The 20,180-nt window shown below is 35.0% G+C and overlaps 1 protein-coding gene across 2 annotated transcripts in view; it reads left to right on the top strand.

Moving 5' to 3' along the window:
* CEP152 (centrosomal protein 152) overlaps positions 1-15,202 on the top strand; it is a 48,234-nt gene extending 33,032 nt beyond the window's left edge. The window contains exons 13-19 of one of the 2 annotated variants that reach the window (XM_063640707.1): positions 5,349-5,553; positions 8,968-9,093; positions 9,718-9,827; positions 10,580-10,708; positions 10,851-10,983; positions 11,429-11,582; positions 15,055-15,202. In XM_063640707.1, the coding sequence (XP_063496777.1) occupies positions 5,349-5,553; positions 8,968-9,093; positions 9,718-9,827; positions 10,580-10,708; positions 10,851-10,983; positions 11,429-11,539 (814 nt within the window). In that variant the 3' untranslated portion in view covers positions 11,540-11,582; positions 15,055-15,202. Of the gene's footprint in view, positions 1-5,348; positions 5,554-8,967; positions 9,094-9,717; positions 9,828-10,579; positions 10,709-10,850; positions 10,984-11,428; positions 11,583-15,054 lie in introns of those variants that run through there. The other variant, XM_063640708.1, reaches the window with a different exon arrangement.
* The last annotated feature ends 4,978 nt before the right edge of the window (positions 15,203-20,180 follow it).

Genomic DNA, 20,180 nt, shown 5'->3' on the forward strand with positions numbered 1-20,180 from the left:
ATTTAACAAGTGGAATGCCTTTTCCCTTTGGTCTTCTCAGCAGGCTTCATAAGGGACTACAGTTTATTTGGATTTAGGAGAACTGACTTCCATAGGGCTCAGTAGTGAGCCTTTTTCAGGATTGGTCACCACCACTGATTTTTTTCCCCTTTGAGGAAAGAAGAGAAAATAATTTTAGCAAGCACTTTCTCTCTCTCTCTGACTTGGCTCCCTCTAGGAGTACAGGATGTGCTATTTCAGTGGTCAGCATTCAGTAAGAAAAGAAATTAGGGATGCATAATTTGTTAACTGAGCAAAATAATCATTCTGCTTAAGGTTAGTTCACCATGTCTTATAGCACAGGAAGTTATATCGTAAAATATTTTATATTTCTTATAATTTATATTTTCTACTTCAATGGAAATACAAGTGGTTTAAATAAGATCTATGTATATAGACAGACTACTTACACAATATATATATTACAGATACAAAAGTTGCATTTTGTATTGCAAAAGCTCCTTTTATAACATTAAAAAACCTACCTAATAGTTTATTCATTTTCTCTGTCTCACACACCCATACACACAAACGCACACAGACACACACCCACACACAATATTCTAAGATTTTATTTGGAATCATCTAAAACTGAAGAACAGTAAACATTTAACTCAGGTACTATTATTTTTGTTTCTAATAAAGGTTTTTTAAAAAAATATTTTTGGAACAGTTTTTAATTTACAGAAAAATTTATATTATGCAGAGTTCCTATATATGATATGCTGCACCCATTTTTCCCTACTAATACCTTATGTTAGTATGGTACATTTGTTACAATTAATGAGCTGATATTGATATATTATTATTAATTAACATCCAGGGTTTATTTACATGCCCTTGGTTTTTATTTAACATACTTTTTCTGTTCTGGGATCCCAACCAGGCTACCCCATTACATTTAGGGGTCATGTTTCCTTAGATTTCTCTTGACTTTACTTGTTTTTGATGACCTTGACAGTCATTAGGATTTTGTAGGAAGGCTCTCTATTGGAATATGATGTGTTTCTTATGATTATGTTTTTCTCAGGGGTTTTGTGGAGAAAGGCCACAGAGACTTTCATCACCTCATCGTAAGGGCAGATACTGTCAACTGTTTATTTCTTTTCAAAAGTAACTTAATCCTCCATTATGAAAAAATTAGAAAATACGGACTAAAAAAGAAGAAAATAGAAATCACCAATAATTTCACCTTACTTCCCATGAAGAAAACCACTATAATATTTCAGTATAAAACTTCCACATCACCTGTTTTGTACGTTTCTAAAAGATAAAATAATGTTGATAATATTTCTTTATAATGTCATTTTACTAGTATATTCTGAAATCTTTGAATATCAGTGAATATTTTTATATATTACTTTTAGTGACTATGTAGATGAATGAACCAGTTTAGCTACTAAATGGCTGTTTAAAAGTTTTGCTATAAATAATGCAATGTCATTGTTATAAGCATCCTTGTAGTCAAGTCTTTATTCACATCTTTGATTACTTCCTAAAGAAGTAGAATAATTGTCTTGCGAAAGGGTGTGCACTTATTTGAGGGTTTTGATGCATGTTACTAAACAGCCCTAAGGTTTACATTATTACTCACGTCCTGAGGCTGTCCCTATTTTCTTGGTAACCTAGCCAGTATTGAGAGTTATCACTTTTCCTGTTTATAATTTCTATATAGTTAGATCTGTCACTGTTTTCATTTATGGTTTCTTGATATTTAAAAATAAGGTATTTCTCTAGTACTTTCTATAGTTTTATTTTGCTTTTTAAATCTTTCAAATTGTGAAATATACCATATAAAGAACATGGAACATAAATATATAGCTTAATGAATTATTTGAAAGTGAATATTCGTGGGACCACCACCCAGGTCAAGAAGTAAATATTGCCACGAGCTGCCCATATTCTTTGTTATTGTAACCTTGAGGCTAACTACTATCTTATCTATTAGGGCAATCATTTTCCGTTTTTTTTTCCCCTTAGCTTTTTAATACCCAGTTATTCACACCTAAGTATTACGGATTATTAGATTTGCCTTCATATAAAGGAAACTCATAAGGTGTTTGGGTTTCTTTTTCTTTCTTTTTTTTTTTTTTTTACTGTTTTATTGAGATATTATTTCACATACCATAAAAGCCACCCACTTAAAGAATACAGCTCAGTGGTTTTCCATATATTCACAGAACTGTGCAGTCATCACCACACCTAATTTTAGAGCATTTCAACATCCCCACAAAGAAACTCCATGCCTATTACCAGTCATTCCCATTACCTCTTCCTGCCTCCACAGCTCCAGACAGCTAATCTACTAATCTACTTCCTGTCTCTATGGATTTGACTGCTCTGTGCCTTTCATATAAATAGAATCGTATAATATGATCTTCTGTGAATTTTCTTTACCATTTCTTCTCAAGCATGTCCGCTGCTGACAGTCTGTTTCCTTTTATGAAAATATCCTTATATTTATTATACAATTCCTGACCAATTGTTCTTCTATTTCAGCACATTAAAGCTATGTTGGTCCACTCTCTCTGGACTCAATGGTTTCTGTGAAGAAATTCATTGTTATTTGAATTAGTGTTTCTGTCAGTAATGTAGTTTTTTCTCTTGCTGCTTTAAGAATTCTTTCCTTAATTTTTGGTACTTTGATTATGATATGTTTAGGTGTGTTTTTCTTTTAGTTTATCTCATTTTGGGTTCTCTGAGCTTCTTGAATATATAAATTTATTATGTCTTTCACTAAATTTGTGAAAATGTCAGCCATTAATTTCCTTAAATACCTTTTCTGTCTCTGTGTCTTTGTTCTCTCCTTGTGGGTCTCCAGTTACATGTATGTTAGATTTTTTGATATTATACTACAGTTTCTTGAGGCTCTGTTCATTTTTTTCTATAGTTTTTCCCTTTTTATTTTGCATAATTGCTACTGGAGTATTTTCAGGTTCACTCCTTTTTTTCTTGTCCTCTATACTCTATTGAGCCTATCTAGTGAAGGTTTTGTGTTTTTTTTTTTAACTTTTGTTTTACTTAATAACATTCCTATTTTGTTCTTATATCACTTTTCTTTCTCTGTTAAGAATTCCTGTTTTTTCATTCACTTCAGGTATCTTTTTCTTTACTTCATAAAGCAGAGATATAATAGCTACTTTAAACTTATAAAACTCTTTTAGTGACAGTTCCAGCATTTGGATCATTTGTTGATTGTCTTAAGAACTGGCCACATTTTTCTGGTTAGTTGCATGTCAAGTAATTTTAGATTATATACTAGACATTGTGAATTTGTATGAGTGTTTTAAATCTCAGTTTGGTTCTCCAAGCCTTTGCCACATTGCTTTGAATCCAACCTGTGTATGCATCCCTTGGGGGTTAGTCATTGTGAGACTTGAATGTGTGGTTTAAATTTCAGTTAAGTTTTTAAAATCTTTGATATGCTGGTTTGAGGGTTGCCCTGTACATGCATAGTTCAGGGCTTAGACTGAGGCTTGTACAAATTTATACACAGAATTCAGGATTCCTTTCTCTTGTTCTCTTCTCTCCAGGAGTCTTCCTACACTCTCTTTTTATCACTGGGTTTCAGCAATCTGACATTGGTGTGATGTATGCTGGTTTTCTTTGTGTTTCTTCTGCTTGAGATTCACCAAACTTCTGGGTTTTGTGGGGTTTTCATTTTCATCAAATTAGGAAAAATTTGGCCATTATTTTTTCAAATACGTTTTCCATCCCTCTCCTCTTCTGGGACTTCAGTTACACATGTTGGAAAATGTAATATGTTCTGTGTATTTCTGTTTTAGTCCTTTTTCTCTTTGTTTTTAATTTTATAGTTTTATTGCTATATCTATATGTTCACTGATCTTTTCTTCTGCAGTTTTAAATATGCTATTAACCCCATCCAGTATATTTTACATTTCAGATATTATAATTTTTTCTATAAGTTTAATTTGGGTCTTTTCTATATCTTCCATTTTCCTTCACATGTTCATATCTTCCTTAACCTTCTAGAACATATGAAATATATTAATTCTATTGTCTGTGTCATTGATGGGTTAGTTTCTATTGATTGGTTTTTCTCCTGGTATGGTTCATATTTTTTTCCTACTTCTTTGTATGCCTGATAAATTTTGATTGAATGCTAGACATTCTGAATTTTGTTTTGGATGCTGGATATTACTGTATTTTTAAAAATACTGTTGTACTTTTTCTGTGACACACAAGTTACTTGGAATCAGTTTGATCCTTTCAAAGCTTTCTTTATAGGCTTTACTACATCAGGTTTAGAAAAGGCTTTAATCTGGGGCTAATTTAGCCCCACTACTAGGGTATTATTTGATGCCCTTTAAATTAGGAAGTCTTTGCATTATGGCTCATTGAAACACAACATATTCCCAGCCTTATTCATTTCCTGTGTTTTTTTCCCTAGCCACACATAGACAATAGATCTCCAGAGCTCTTTTTTTGTGCAGCTTCTTTTTCCCCAGTATTTCTTCCCTTCATATTCTAGCCACTCTGGCCTCCCCAAACTCTGAATTCATTCTCTGAAACTCAGTGAGATTACTGGGCTCTGTTTGGGTTTCACCTCCCTGTCCTATGGCCTGGACACTCTCCAGGCAGAAAGCTGAGGTAATCTTAGAGCTCACCTTGTTTGTTTTCCTTTTCTCAGGAATCCCTGGCCTGTGCTGCCTGTTGTCTAGTGATTGAAAACTATTATTTTATTTGCTTTATTTGGTTTGCTAGTTTTTTAAGAAGGAAGATAAAGTTAGTCTTGTTAATTCATTACAGCAAGGAAGCAGATAATCTCTCAATCTTTCAGTTTATTGAAACTAAAATTGGGTTTAAATTAGCATGGTTTTATTTTTGTGTTTTTCTAGTTACTCAGATATTCACCCAGACTTATGTTTTAGTAAGTTGAAAAAAATAACAGAAATTGTTGGTTAGGATGGCTAGTGTTTAGTATTCTTTTCTTCCTTAATATTTATGTTTTTTCCATTAGAGTCATAAAGGGCATGTATATACAGCATGCAATTTTCCAATAACAGAAATGTAAATTATGTCAAAGTTCACATTTCTAAGCTACTTACAGTGAGCAGCAGGACTAAGCTTGAGAAGGCTCTTCCTGTGAATAAACGTATTTCTGTATATAGAGACATGGCAAAGGTGATAATCCTTGTGTATGACAACATTTAAAATTGTTTTGAAATACTAGTATATAATTGTATAGGTGACAAAACATGTTCACCACTGTGGTCAGTGCTTTTAGGGAATAAACATGTCTGATTTATTACTTGATTTAATGTTAAAAATCACAATTTCTCCATTAGCATTGTACAACAAGAAGACCCAAATGAAGAGCTTTCAAAAGATGAGTTCATTCTGAAGTTAAAGGCAGAAGTACAGCGTTTGCTGGGTAGCAACTCAATGAAGCGTCGTCTGGTGTCTCAGTTACAAAATGACCTCAAAGACTGTCATAAGAAAATTGAAGATCTCCACCAAGTGAAGAAGGATGAAAAAAGCATTGAGGTTGAGGTCTGTAAAACCTATAGAGTTAAAAAACCATTTTTAAAAGGCTCAATAAAGAAAACTTTTACACTTTTTTTTTTTTTTTTTTTTTTTGAGACAGGGCCTCACTCTGTCTCCCAGGCTGGAGGGCAGTGGTGGAAACATGGCTCCCTTTAGCCTCAACCTCCCAGGCTAAAGCGATGCTCCCACCTCAGCCTCCTGAGTAGCTGGGACCACAGGCATACTCCACTATGCCCGGCTAATTTTTAAATTTTTTGTAGAGACAGGTTCCCACAATGTTGCCCAGGCTGGTCTCAAACTCCTGAGCTCAAGCAATCCTCCCACCTCAACCTCTCAAGGTGTTGGATTGCAGGTGTGAATCACCACATCCAGCCCTTTTACACTTTTTTAAATTAATAAACCTTTGGCTTTCAGGAGTTTGAAAGTAAAGTTTTTAAAAGTAAAGTTTAAAGAAGGAAATACCATTTTTAAAGGGATACTGACAGTCCCCGACTTAGGATGGTTTGACTTACAATTTTTAGACTTTACAGTGGTGGAAAAGTTATATGCATCCAGTAGAAGCCATATTTCAAGTACCTGTAAAACAGTTCTGTTTTTCACTTTCAGTACAGTGTTCAATAAATTTCATGAGATATTCAACAGTTTATTATAAAAGAAGCTTTGCATTACATGATTTTGCCCAACTGTAGGCTATTGTAAGTGTTCTGAGCACATTTAAGGTATGCCAGGCTAAGCTATGGTTTTAATAGGTTAGATGCATTAAATGCATTTTTGACTTAATGATATTTTCAACTTATAATGGTTTTATTAGGCGATAAACCCATTGTAAGTTGAAAAGCATCTGTATGTTTTTTCTGGTTACTCTTGGCACCTAGTAATTGAGATACCAATTAGGTAAAATTCCTTTGCTATAAATACAAGGAAGTATTCTCTGTAACAAGGAATCTGCATTTCTTTAAGATTGGCTTTTACCAACAGTGCTCTGAAATCTAGTTAAAATAAATCCTCCATAGAAATCCTTTAGTATTTTCTATGAGATTTTCCTGGTCCGTGTTCTTACAACAAAAGTCTTTCTATATGAGGACATTATATAGTGATGATGGTACAGATATTACATAGTGGTGGTGGTACAGATGGGAAAGGCACAAAATCTGGTTATGTCAGTCATTGAAATCCACCTCTGTATTCTTCAGTTCGGAAAATGAAGCTGGAGCACTTTGTGACACTTGAGTTTACAGAGCCAATTTCAGACAAATTGAAACTAAACACATGACTATTAAGTAAGTCAAAGATATTTCTGTAAGATCATGCTATCACAGAGATCTTTAGGGCTGCTCTCCTTTATAGATCCTTTTTTTTACCCTTCTATATTTCACAAATTGTCAGCCATCTATACTCCCAATTGAAAATATTATATAAAACACCTAATAACTAAGAAAAGGAAAAGAAGAGGGAAAAGGAATGTGGGTAGTGTACTCCTTTTCCTCCTGGGTGGAGATAATTGTTTACTTCCTTCTTTAGTACTGTTTTATCTCCTATTCTTTTAAACTAAGAGTTGTGTTCATTAGAACAGTTCTGCTAAAGTATGTATAATGTTCTGTGCTAATTATTGTGGAATTTTAATTGTGGCTAATTTATATTTTGGAAAAACAGTGTTTTTGCTATCAAAATCTTTTCCAGTCTGATTCCCTCTTCTAACTACATTTGATGACTAAAACATAGATTTTAATATTAACAACAAATGAGAGAGACTCTTCCCCGCCCTGCCCCCTGCTCATTTAACATCTTTAAATCAAGCTGTTTTCATTGTTGCCCTACATTTCTTTAAAAGGATGGGAATGAAAGCTTGTTTCTCAATTTGTATGAAGACATTAGAGTTTATTAGTTTAAGCATTTTGGTGGGAGTGCTCTAAGATTTGGGATACTAGAAACCTGATTTTGAGTCTGAACCTTAGCTCAGATATCTTGGTGCTTTCTTTGTTCTGTATTAAAGTTGCTAATGGCATTTGCTATACAGATACACTTTATCATGTGTAGCAGTTGATAGTGGTCATGTATTGTGCTGTTTTTTAGCCTTTCCATTTCCCTCTGTAGTCTGGTTGATCAATAGATCGAAGGAATAACTATCTCATCTTTGAGTCTTCTTTTTGTCCAGCTGCTCTATCGCCGTAGTGAATTCTTAGTAGTCTATATCTAAACTCTGATTTTTCTCAAAGTTACTTCAGCCATGGGCTCAAGTTATCTGCCCACCTCCACCTCCCAAAGTGCTCGGATTACAGGGATGAGCCACTGTGTTGTGGCAAAGAGCTCAGAGTCCAGGTACACAACAAGTGAATGGAGTAGATATATTTTTAAAATCTTTGTAACCCCCATCAATGAATAAAAAGAAAAGTAGATAAGGAAAACACTCAGTAAGAGGAGAATATGCAAAGTTATATAAACAGATAAATCTGGGAAGATGGAAAAACAAATGAACAATGAAGGTATATAAGAGGTTCCACTTTGGTGGTGACACAAGAAATACAAATAAAAGCAATTGTTAGATATTCTTTTCCCATCAAAGATAATTATTTAAAGATAATCACTGCCATTGGAGGCAAAGAGAGATGGGCAGACCCATGTACTACCTGACAGTATACATTTGGATGGCATTTCTGGAAAGCAATTCACCAAAGTCTATCATGAGTCTTAAAAATTGTATGTATTGAATAAAATATATGTCCATGAGTGAATGCTGACATAAATGAATACATACAGAAATAGGATAAATGCTTGATCTTAGTAGGAGAACATATGATGAGAAATAGGATATTTGCATTGTCTCAAAGTATCCTGTAAGATAACTTATCATTTATTGTAAAACAAAAAATAGTAAGTTTACAATGGAGATGACAGATCCCACCTTCAATTGATTATTACCAGTGGTGAGACATAGTGATATCGTGTGTCTCCTGCAGAGAGCACATATCAGTTCTTGACATGCATGCCAAAGGAGCATAACCTGATTTTAATAAACCTAAAAACTCCAAATTGAGGAACATCCTACAAAATAACGGGTTAGTATTCTTAGAAAACATCATGGGTTTGAAAGACTGAAGAGCTGTCCTAGATTGGAGGAGACTAATGAAACATGACAACTAAATGCCACGCAGAATCGTGGATTTGATCTTGGACCAGAAAACAGACAGTTGGGGCAAATTGGAGACATTTGTATAAGGTCTGTAGATTACTTGATAGTATTGCATCTGTGTTAATTTACTAGTTTTGATCATTGTGCTATAGTTATATTGGGGGAAGATGAGTAAAAGCTATATGGAGATTATTTGTACTGTTTGCAATTTTTTTTAAGTATGGAATTATTTCAAAGTGAAACTTAGAATTTTTTAAAACTTGAAAAACTTTTGACTTTTTAATATTCAGACTAACACAGATACCTCAGAAAAACCAAAGCATCAATTATGGCCTGAGTCTTCTACTTCTGATATTGTCAGAGATGATATTCTGCTGCTTAAAAATGAAATTCAAGTTTTACAACAACAAAATCAGGTGATTAAAAATATTTTTTATATTTTATGAGAATTCTTATTTCCTCATTAAATACAAAGGATGTAATAGAGTTTTTGCAAATAAAGAGGCAATGTGAGTTAGTAGACAAGTATATTAGTAGGTGATTCTGAGTTCCAGTTATTTCCCTTTACTAGTGAACTGTTGGTTATTAGTTTCATTGGAAGGTAAGCTAGTGTAGTTCCAGTTCTCTTTCTCTGTGGTAGCATGGCTGACAGAGGTATTCTTTCCTCCTTGGCCAGCTCTTGACCCAGAAGTAAAACTTTGCTTATTTAGATGGTTGCTGAAGATTATTGAATTCTGAAACTTATTTTAAGGCATCAGCTAGCCAATACTTCTCTGGTTAAATATTTTCATTTTATATATTTCAAAGTAAATACAAAACTTACACGTTTAGTCCTGTCAGAAAGCTACTTGTCAAATAAATGAATCTATGTTCTTATCAAAGCGTGAAGAGACTTTTTCTTTTGCAGAATTGTAAAAATAATATGTCAAATATTGTTATAGGGGAGAGAGAAAGCATAGAAACTATTAAAAAATAAGATAAAATTAATCAGTGAAAATGTTTATTTTCTCTAAGTACTAAGTATATTCTTTTGTGTCTAGGAGCTTAAAGAAACTGAAGAAAAACTGAGAAATACAAATCAAGACTTATGTAATCAAATGAGACAAATGGTACAAGATTTTGACCATGACAAACAAGAAGCTGTGGATAGGTAAGGTCTATATAGATGCCTGACGACTGTCTCCTGGGTACCCTTCCCCTCTAAGTCCCTGCCCTTCCCTATGACAAAAAGATTCAAAATGATTGAGTGAATTCTACTCTGTTGAGATCTTGGATTGGCGGAGATGAGTCCCTGGCTTCTCAAATTAAAATTCGGAACACATTTTCCATAGAAACAGTGTTATGTAGTGGGTTGGGTTCTGTAGTATCATTGAAACTGTAGTTCACTGAAATAGTATAGCTTAATATTTTTTTAACTCGTCTGGGAAACTATTCTTTATAAAGAAAAAAGTCTGTGAGAGGGAATATGTCTTCCAAATACCAAATCATAAACTTGGAAACAGACTTCTGGAACATAACTTACTTGTGAGTTGGGGACTGCTAGTATTTGTGTTTAATATAGATGACTTGAAATTTTGGAGCCACACCCTCAATTATTGCCATTAATTTTTTATAAACAGAAGTCCTCAACATAGATTACTATCTCTATTTGAAGGACTGGGGCAGTCTCACATCCAAGTTTCTAACTGTTCTCTAGAAACATTTGAAGAAAGAAAATTTTGAAAATTCTCATAAGATTGTTAGTTATTAATTAATTATTACCACTTTCAGTTGGGGAAAAGTAATCTGACCTCAATTATAATTTGCATTAGAGGGAAGAGGTGAGGAGGAAGGAAGGAAGCCAATTCATTTTGGTGTTTATAGTGAGACTGGGCATTGCCTTTGATTCCTCTCTGTTTCCAGGTGTGAGAAGACTTATCAGCAGCACCATGAAGCCGTGAAAACTCAAATACGTGAAAGCCTATTAGCAAAGCATGCTTTGGAGAAGCAGCAGCTCTTTGAGGCTTATGAGAGAACTCATTTGCAACTGAGGTGAGAATAAAGAGTTTAGCTGCCTTTTAAGCTGTAGAGACTACATTCCCCTATTCCATAATTTAGAGGAAAATTGTTTGTTATGCAGCTCTTGTATTTTTTTGTGGTTAAATCATTTAGTTGCTGGTTTTGTATATCCAAGGTCTGAGTTGGATAAGTTGAATAAGGAGATGACTGCTGTGCAGGAATGTTACCTAGAAGTGTGCAGAGAGAAGGATAATCTAGAATCGACTCTCAGGAAGACCATTGAAAAGGAGCAACAGACTCAGGAGAAGGTACAGTACAAGTTTATGTTGTATCGACATCCTTTCACTCTTCAAGCCTCAGTATTATCATTTAAACGAATACATTTGTTCTAGAGAAGTGAATGGGGAAGGTATTCATAGGTTCTCTTTACTTTTGGCTGTATCACACTCACATAGCTCACAAATAAAATACAGTAAATACCGAAATGATTGTTAAAACCTTAGTGTACAATGGCATATAGATAGGAGAAAGTGATTTTTTTCTTGAAGATTTATTCTAAAGGGCAAAAAAAAAAAAAAAAGGATCAGTGTCACTTTAAATCTGAAAATCACAGATCCTCATTTTCAGTGTTGACTGTTCAGGAAACCGTATGTAGTCCTGTGAGCACTGCATGGAGCATTCCTTCCGAGCCCTTTTTCTTGGATCCATTTCTTTCTCACTACCTCATTGTCATTTTATTCTTCTGGAGAGAAGAGTAGGAATTTGAATGTTGGTCTCGTGATAGGGAAAGTGATGATGCGGAGGATATGGACAGCAAGGTCAGCATCTTCGTATGACCTCCTTCAGGGAAGCTGGAGGGGCTAGAGTAGATTCTCCAACTCTGCCTGATTCTTCTGAGTCACCCTTGGTGAGTGTCCAGGAGTAAAATCACATGTAAACAGTCACACCTCCTCTTTTCTTCCCTGTCCTGGCCCAGCGCCTTAACAGGCCTGACTGTCCTTCGCACTTTGGACCAGCGGCAAACCACAGTTTGAAAGCTGTCTGCCTCAAGATTAGAAAATATTTTGAAATGCTTAAATAAATGTTCTATACAGAGGTTTTTGAATAAGTTATGTTAAAGCAAGCTATTACTACCACACACTTAAAAAGAATAGTAAAGAGCAGGCAAGGAATTCAGTTCATTCAATATCTTGATTATTGTTGAATAGATCAATATGGTGAAAAACGTGCCATGTATACATATCATCTAGTGGAAAAAGAACTTCTAAAGGGAGCTGTTTTAGGTAGGGATGGCAGTATAAAAGTGAGAAAGGATCTTATATTACCTTGAAATTGAGGACTTAGCTTTCAGTAATGTTTTAAAAATTAAAATAGGGAAATCACTAGTGTGATTCTTCTATATGTATAAAAATTGGCAAGAACATAAGAGGAATTTTCTCAAAGAGGTCATTTCAGGAATGTTTTCTGATACTTTTAATAGAATCAATTTGACTATAAAATTTTATCTCATATAATGGGTCAGTTACAATTAATATCTGCTACTGACTGATATTTTGGCTCATGAGTGTTTGTATACAAGTCCAAGAAGAAAAGTTAAACTGCTATTTGATCCTTCAAAAAAACCAAACTTAGAGGTTAAATTTTGCACGTGTATCCCAAAGCTTAAAGTATAATTAAAAAAAAATTTTAATTGTTATACAGTAAAATTGACTTCCTCCCACCACTGGGCGTATAGTTCTAGAAACCTTTAACACGTTTATAGGTTTATCAGGATACAGAACAGTTTTATCACCCTAAAATGCTCCCTTTTGCTATCCTTTTGTGGTTACACTCCTCCTCCAAGCCCACCCCTCACTTAAAGGGCCAGTGTACTTAAAGCATTAGAAGTTTAATTTCTTCCCTCTCTGGGAATTCATTAGTTTTTTTACTATAGAATTATATAAGCCCTTAGTAGTATAAGCCAGTCAGAACCGAAACATCTTTATATTTAGGAGACTATCTAATCTTCTCACATTCTTCGGAAGTAGGCAAAAATACACCTTTTTTTTGTTTTTAAAGGAAATGTTTCACATACACGATGGGAGAATCTTATTAAACTCTAGAACAAGTGAGGGCACTTTTGGGGTAGCTCTTCCATGCAGGACATAAGCCGTTTTACTGCAGCTTAGCTTTAGGTAGATAACTTAACCTGGATACAGAATATATGAGTCAGGCAACAATAAGAGTTAAAGGGTGTTTTTTTATGTTTCATGCATTGTTTTCTGAAACACTTGCTGAGTCAGGTTGCAGGTTAAATAGGAGCTCAATTCCAAGTTTTAAAGCTTTTAGTAGCACACAGAACTTTCCTCACATGTTAACCTGGCTCATTGAGAGAAAGGGGGAAAATGTCATATACACAGAATCCTTCAGGTTGGGTAGTAATCAGTGAAGCCTATGAATTTGCAGACAAGGCAAAGATGGTCAACATTCCCATTCCTGATGCCATTTCTGTACACATTAAGGGTTATTTATACAATTGTAATATGAGTTAGGTAGGTGCATTTTAGAAGTTAGAGGGATTTTTTTGCTATCCAAGCCATGCACAACAAGTTCATATGTTTTAACTTGGAGACTGTTAGTGTTGTAGAGAGATGTTTATTTGAATTTTGTTTAAAGAGACAGCTATTGGAGGAAAGAGAAGAATATGTAAGCAAACTGCAGGTGGAACTTGAAAAAAAGTACCAAGATACACTTATGATGGAAAAGAGCAAGTGGCTGAAAGATCAAGAAACTGATATTAAACAGCAAGTTGAAAGTGAAATGATCTTAGCGAAAGCACATTGGGATAAGGAACAGAAAGAGGTGTGGATTAAAATTTCTTTCTGGTCACCACATTTTTAAAATGTGGGTACTAACTTCAGAAGACAATTCTTCCTGAACAAGATACGTAATTTTTATTTGCCAGGCACTTACATAATCACCCATTTTACCTTTCGGAATTGAGCTATTAACAGTTACCACACCAGTTTTATTTTTAGGAATTTAGCCACCTCTTGGCTTTTTGACCCAACTCAGGATATAACAAGTTTTATGGGCACTTCTTTGATTCCTCAAAATGAAACCATGATCTGATTTCATATTGTGGAATGATTATAACTCTAGACTAATATTTATAACAAATAAATAAGCCATATCATGGATTAGAAACAAAGAAGTAATGGGCAGTCTCAGAAGCACATAATTTGTTACCTCTATTACTTAAATAGCAAATGAGATTAGGAAATGCTAATAGTTCCCTAGCAAGTTAGGGAACAAAGTATGATCCTAAAAGCTTATTTAGAAATGAAAACAAAAAAAAAATTCTCAAGCTTATTTAAACTAAATTTTTTTTTTTTTCCTTTTTTGAGACAGAGCCTTGCTCTGTCTCCAGGCTGGAGTGCAGCGGTGTGATCTCGGCTCACTGCAACCTCCGCCTCCTCGGTTCAAGTGATTCTCCTGCCTCAGCCTCCTGAGTAGCTGGGATTACAGGCAAGCGCCCCCACACCCAGCTAATTTTTATATTTTTAGTAGAGGTGGGGTTTCGCCACGTTGGCCAGGCTGGGCTTGAACTCCTGACCTCAGGTGATCCGCCTGCCTCAGCCTCCCAAAGTGCTGGGATTACAGGCATGAGCCACTGCACCTGGCCTCAACTAGATTCTTTTATCTACAAAATGGCTATTAATTGCTATTCATCTGGTAGCCAGGGAAACAGTTGGAGAACTTCAGATACCCAGGTGGTGAACAGAAAAAGGGAAAACCAAATTGTGCTGTTTCATAGTTTTGCCTAAGACTGTGTTTAGCTCCACCTCACTGTACTGTTAAAGTGGAAAAATCATTAAGATGTTCTTCCGATAATACTGCCTCCCTTTTGAATGTAGTCTACTTAGTAAAATTTAACATTATAACAAATAAGATTCTAATGTGTTCAAGTGAGTAAAACTATTTTTTAGATCAGGTTTTGGTTCATTAATTAGATTTACTCAGTCCTTTGTGGAGAGCATGGTGTTGATGGCAAGACACATTAACTGTCATTTTTTTATTTTTTTAACTCCTGCCGTCTTTGTAGTGGCAATAGGAAAGATTCCAGAAGGTTGCATATTGAGAGCAAGATATCCTGACTTTACACAACATACTTAAATCTTTCATGTGATTTTTGTCATATAGTTAAGTTCAAAGAGTAACTTTCAAGTTTTACTCGAGAGTGTATTTTAATTGACTAAATTTCTAAACCTTTTATAATTACTACAACAATATCTAGATGGTTTTCAAACAGCTGTGGTTGCTTTTCTGGCTAGCCTTTAATTCTAGTTTTTACTTATTTGAAAATTTTTCTTCTCCTATGATTTTTCTTCTGAAAACAGATCAAAGAAAAACTCATTCAACAGCTTGAAAAGGAGTGGCAGTCTAAGCTGGATCAAACTATAAAGGCAGTGAAAAAGAAGACCTCAGATTGTGGCAGCCAAACTGACCAAGTAACCACCAGTGATGTTATTTCCAAGAAAGAGATGGCAATCATGATAGAAGAGCAGAAGCGCACAATCCAGCAAAACTTAGAGCAAGAGAAGGACATAGCCATCAAGGGGGCTATGAAGAAACTCGAAACTGAATTGGAACTCAAACATTGTGAAAATATTACCAAACAGGTAAAAGGCAGATTTATTCTAGTAAATTTATTGGAACTGCCTGTCTCTTAATGAAAACCCGTAAAATGCTATCATTGAACTCGTTCATAACTTTATACTTTTAAGATTTTGTGCATTTCTAGGATAGAAAACCTGTCATGTTCCTAAATTTTTCTTCATAATATTTCTGTCATAAAGCTGTCGCCCTTCGGTTTTTCTGTATATTCTTTCGGTTTACAAAATATTTGCTCCTTTGAGATTAGTCTAAGCATTAAGATGCCCGAGGTTAAAGAGAGTGCTTTTTACGTCTGAATGAATCACAGTTTAATTATGAATCATATCTAATTTTATAGAAAATACTCCATTAAGGTGGTTATAGATAAGTAAACCTGAGCATATAAGGTATTTAACAACATTTGTGTTGAGACTTGATATAGCTGGATCTGCAGGCATGCCCTTAAATGGAACTTTGTCTATCATTCCCATGAGCTGCCCAAAAGTGGTGCCAATACCTTTCCTTTGAGGCACTCACAAAACTAGCTTTTAACTGACACAATTACTTGATTTGAAAGAAATGTCATACTGAGAAAAGTACAACCTATTATAGCAGACTAAAGATGAGTTATCTGTTATATCTCTCTTACCTATTACAATGATTCTCAAAATTTTTCGTCCCAGGACTCCTTTACAATGTTAAAAATTGGGGACTCTAAGGAGCTTCTTTTTATGTGGGTTATATTTATACTATTGGAAAATAAATCTGAGAAATTTTTAAAAAACAAGAATACCCAAGCACACATTCCACTGGCTGTCAGAACAATGACATGATCATAGAATGCAGCTTTTGGAGAACTGTGCTGTTTATGCATGAGAGAACAGCAATAAAACAGTGTCTTAATATTATTTTGGAAAAAGTTTTGACCTCGCAGACTACCTGACAGGGTTTCTAGCCTCAAGAGTTCCCTGGACTTTGATACATCTATTATGTATTTATCATTTTAATTTTATTACTTATTATAAACTTTTAAACAAAATAGCACTCAATGTAAAGTTTTTGAAAATACGCTCTGCTTTTGATAAATACTTGAAATTCTGCTTATTTGTTACATTGTTTTACATGATTTTACAGGGCACCCTTAAAGTCTGGAAATACAGGCAAATGTATGTAATGGTGCCAAGGATATCTTCAGTTAGTTTACTGAAATGTTTACTGAAGGGAGTTTCAGAAGAGTTAAGAAAACGTTCCATAGACAAAAAGTTGAGTTTAAAGGTGCTGCTTTGGTATTTATGAAATTATTAATCTTAAAACAAATAGCATAATACAGCAGAAAGGAAATGTTTCATAATAACTTTTTAAGTAGGTAAATTTCTACAGAAGCTTTATCTTTTCCCCATTTCTTAACTCCTTGGAGTTTGTACATAGATAGAGTTTACACATTGACATATTTAGCACTCTAACAAGAAATACAGCCTCTTATATCAACCCTGCTTTTGTGTGTATGTACGTATATATACATATATCTGCATATCTATGTGTATTTTAAAATAAAGGAATAAAGTAAAATTATTTAACATAATCTTCTGGTAACTGGTAGCAGATTTACAACCAGATCACCCTCATAATTAATCAAGTCTTAATTTTTTCCCTTCAGAGGTATCACCCTCATTCTTTAGTATAAACTCATTCTCGACAGTAGGAAAGTTCACAGGTATAGGGCTCTAAACTGTATCAGTGTACGTGTGCATGCACATGTGTAGAACATGAGGAGTCAGGAAGGTGGTGGGTGTAGTGATTAGACAGCAGTTGACACCAAGCAGCCCTCCAGGAGGCCTTCTCCTTTTTCCCAGGATAAATAGGAGGTGTTGGAAATGGTAATTGGTACTTCGTATGACACTTTCTAAGATAGTACTGGTCATCAAACATTCACAGATTCCCACTTCCTCTGTGGCATTTGTATGGGATGCTATGGGAAGTTTACAACAAAAGGATTAGAATCCGCTGTTTGGGAAAGGTACGGTACTTGAAGTCAGTTTGACTTTATTATGTAGTGATATACAGTATAAAATACGGAAATCATAACTGCTGTTTGAAAATGGGGTCTTTTTGAAATTTTATAGTCCGCTTTACCTGTTTCTTTTGCAATGTCCTACAGGTAGAAATAGCTGTGCAAAATGCTCGTCAGCGATGGCTGGGGGAACTACCTGAGCTTGCAGAGTATCAAGCACTTGTGAGGGCAGAACAGAAAAAGTGGGAAGAACAGCATGAGGTCTCTGTGAACAAAAGGGTAAGAGCTCTTCTGCAAAGAAACTTCAGGAGGCCCTCTTGCCTGACCCCTTCTCTTATCTCAGCCCTTGGAATTTGTACCTACTCATAGAATTGTTGAAGGATAAACATGTTGATACATGTTAAGCAATAGCTCAAAGCCTAGCAAGTGTTCTTGTCATCATTAAGTTGTTCTTAGAGAAAGAATGTCTCTTCCTATGAGGATAACTTAGAAACTATTTAATAACTCCCATTCTATCTTGCCCTATCTTTAGATGAAATTGAGAACAGGTGTATATTTGTTTATTATTAGCTATACGATATCCTTTCACATGCTTAAAGGTTGTTTTCTCTGTTGTGTCAGTAGTCTTGTAACATTCTTGTTGGCAAATAGCCAGTTCTCCTTTCCAGAAATGTCATGTTTCTTGACTGGAAAATACAGATATTACAACCATGTGTATTCTTCCAACTTAATTACTGGTTTAAACCAATTCTAATCAAAGTGCCAACAAACTGAATGTATTTGAAGTTGACAAAAGTAATTCTATAAAATGTTTTTGGAAAAATAAAAGGACTAGACATTTTTTTAAAGTTCTGGAAAAATTATAGTCAAGCCCTAACACATAATGGATTATATTAGAAAGCAACAACTCAGACTGTATTGAGTCACAAAAATAGAATTCATTTTAATTCAGTGCAATACAGATTTCAGAGGTAGGCCCTACTATAAATAAAAGCTTAATAAATTGTTTTATAAACAAGAGAATGAGGAATTATTTCATAATAGTCTTATGATAGCCAGGTAACACTTTGGAAAAATTAAGTTTACCTAACGTGTATCACAATAAACTCTAGGTTAATGAAGGAGTTAAACATTTTTAAATAAAAGTGTAGAAAAATTAAAAGAAAATTGAAGATTTCAGATCTGTACCATAATAACAACTCAATTTCGAGGCAACATATCCAACAGCAAAGATAAAGTAATAGGTTGAAATATGTTTTGTTTTTGTAGTAAAAAAGTAAAGAGGATAATAAAAATAAGGAAAATGGATAAAACATGATAAATTATTCTCTATACTTTTTAGTATGTCTGAAATATTTTGAAAGGAAACTTAGAGAAGAAACAATATGATTGTGAGGATATGTGTCTCAGAGCTCAGAAGTCAAGTAGAATAGTAAAGTTGAGTAAAATATAGAAAATGAAACAGGTCAAGAGGTCTTTTCATAAGAACATAGAAGGCTATATGTTTGTGAAGGCAGACATATAGAAATGAGAGAAAAGTGTTTTTGTTGCTTCTCAAACTGCGGCAGGCCTGATAATCACTTGCAGGGTTTGTTAAAGCATAGCTATCTGGGCTTTCCTCCTAGAGATAATGATATAGTAGGTCTGGAAGGTGTCCTGGGAATTTGCCTTTTTTTTTTTTTTGAGATGGAGTCTTGCTGTGTTTCCCAGGCTTGAGTGCAGTGGTGCAATCTCAGCTCACTGCACCCTCCACTTCCTGGGTTCAAGTGATTCTCCTGCCTCTGCCTCCCAAGTAGCTGGGATTACAGGTGCCTGCTACCTCGCCTGGCTAATTTTTGTATTTTTAGTGGAGGTGAGGTTTCACCATGTTGGCCAGGCTGGTCTTGAACTCCTCATCTCAGATGATCTTGCCCACCTCGGCCTCCCAAAGTGCTGGGATTACAGGTGGGAGTCACCGCACCTGGCTGGAATTTGCATTTCTAACAGGCTCCCAGCTGGTCTTTGGTCTACACTTGGATGTAAGTAGCACTATTCCAGATAATTATATCAGCTACAAAAAATAATGTCAACATGTTATGCATCCTTCCTCCAAATCAAAAGAGGTCCAGAAAGGGCCAGTTCCATAGCATTGGCTATAGAGTTATTTTAAGATTAGAGTGATTAGTTGAGATCTGTGACAGTGTGAAGCCGGTTTCTAGAATTCAGAAGTAGTTAAGTTGGTTCAGTGGTTCCCAAACTTTGCTGCACATTGGAATAACTTGAGGATCTTTAAAAAATACTGTTGCCTACCCTTAAACTTTGTTTTGTATAGGCCCTGGCCTGGGCATCAGGAGTTTTAAAAGCTCCTCAGGTGATTCTAATGTGCAGCAAAGCTTGGGAACCACTGAGTTGATGAATGCTGTCAAATTCTCTTTGTAAAACTTCACATGAGAAAATGCACATTTTGGTAAGGTTGGGCGGGTCATACAAATTCCGTGGAATCCATCACCTCTATCCGAGTCACCTGGGATAGACTTCCAGGCATCCATTGCAACATGACCTGTTTTCTCTAAAAACACTATTTAAACATGTTTCAAATCACTACTGAATTATTCTGCTGGTAGCAAAGGAATTTTGCAGTGAATTCTTTTGTAAAGCTCACCTTAGATACTGGGTTCCTTTAGCAGAAAATGTATTTAGTAGATACTCTATCCCATCATCCCAGCCGTATATATAGTATTGATTAATGGTAACCACCATTGTCTAGGCCAAGCCTTTGGAGATGCCCAATTCTGTCTTTTGACAGTATTGTGTCCTTGTGCCTTCTTTGAATTCAGTTAGAAATTCAGTCAGAAATATTAAAAGTGAAAGGGACTCAAG

Source organism: Symphalangus syndactylus, chromosome 5 (genome assembly GCF_028878055.3).
Source record: "Symphalangus syndactylus isolate Jambi chromosome 5, NHGRI_mSymSyn1-v2.1_pri, whole genome shotgun sequence".
NCBI lineage: Eukaryota > Metazoa > Chordata > Mammalia > Primates > Hylobatidae > Symphalangus > Symphalangus syndactylus.